Genomic DNA, 978 nt, shown 5'->3' on the forward strand with positions numbered 1-978 from the left:
CAATTCTTCAAGCAATAAACAGGAATACCAATTATTAAAAGATAACTTAGTCAGATCGTACAATAAAGCTTTGAAGAAAAATGCGCCTTATTCAATCTTTGCTATAAAAAATGGCCCAAAATCTCACATTGGAAGACATTTGATGACCTCATTTCTTTCAATGAAGGGCCTAACGGAGTTGACTAATGTTGTGGGAAATTGGAGCGATAAGCGTGCTTCTGCCGTGGCCAGGACAACGTATACTCATCAGATAACAGCAATACCTGATCACTACTTCGCACTAGTTTCTCGGTACTATGCATATGATCCAATATCAAAGGAAATGATAGCATTGAAGGATGAGACTAATCCAATTGAGGAGTGGCAGCATATAGAACAGCTAAAGGGTAGTGCTGAAGGAAGCATACGATACCCCGCATGGAATGGGATAATATCACAGGAGGTACTAGACTACCTTTCATCCTACATAAATAGACGCATATAAGTACGCATTTAAGCATAAACACGCACTATGCCGTTCTTCTCATGTATATATATATACAGGCAACACGCAGATATAGGTGCGACGTGAACAGTGAGCTGTATGTGCGCAGCTCGCGTTGCATTTTCGGAAGCGCTCGTTTTCGGAAACGCTTTGAAGTTCCTATTCCGAAGTTCCTATTCTCTAGAAAGTATAGGAACTTCAGAGCGCTTTTGAAAACCAAAAGCGCTCTGAAGACGCACTTTCAAAAAACCAAAAACGCACCGGACTGTAACGAGCTACTAAAATATTGCGAATACCGCTTCCACAAACATTGCTCAAAAGTATCTCTTTGCTATATATCTCTGTGCTATATCCCTATATAACCTACCCATCCACCTTTCGCTCCTTGAACTTGCATCTAAACTCGACCTCTACATCAACAGGCTTCCAATGCTCTTCAAATTTTACTGTCAAGTAGACCCATACGGCTGTAATATGCTGCTCTTCATAATGTA

At 40.6% G+C, this 978-nt stretch overlaps 1 protein-coding gene across 1 annotated transcript; it reads left to right on the forward strand.

Annotated features, from left to right (window-relative positions):
* Positions 1–160: 160 nt before the first annotated feature.
* Positions 161–442, forward strand: Pmar_PMAR028428 (hypothetical protein; the record flags this gene model as incomplete). Its single annotated transcript, XM_002781478.1, has 1 exon — positions 161–442. A coding segment is annotated over one exon (282 nt), but the record flags the coding sequence as incomplete, so codon positions are not given.
* Positions 443–978: the final 536 nt, after the last annotated feature.

This window comes from Perkinsus marinus, assembly GCF_000006405.1.
Source record: "Perkinsus marinus ATCC 50983 genomic scaffold scf_1104296942072, whole genome shotgun sequence".
In the NCBI taxonomy this organism is placed as follows: Eukaryota; Perkinsozoa; order Perkinsida; family Perkinsidae; genus Perkinsus; species Perkinsus marinus.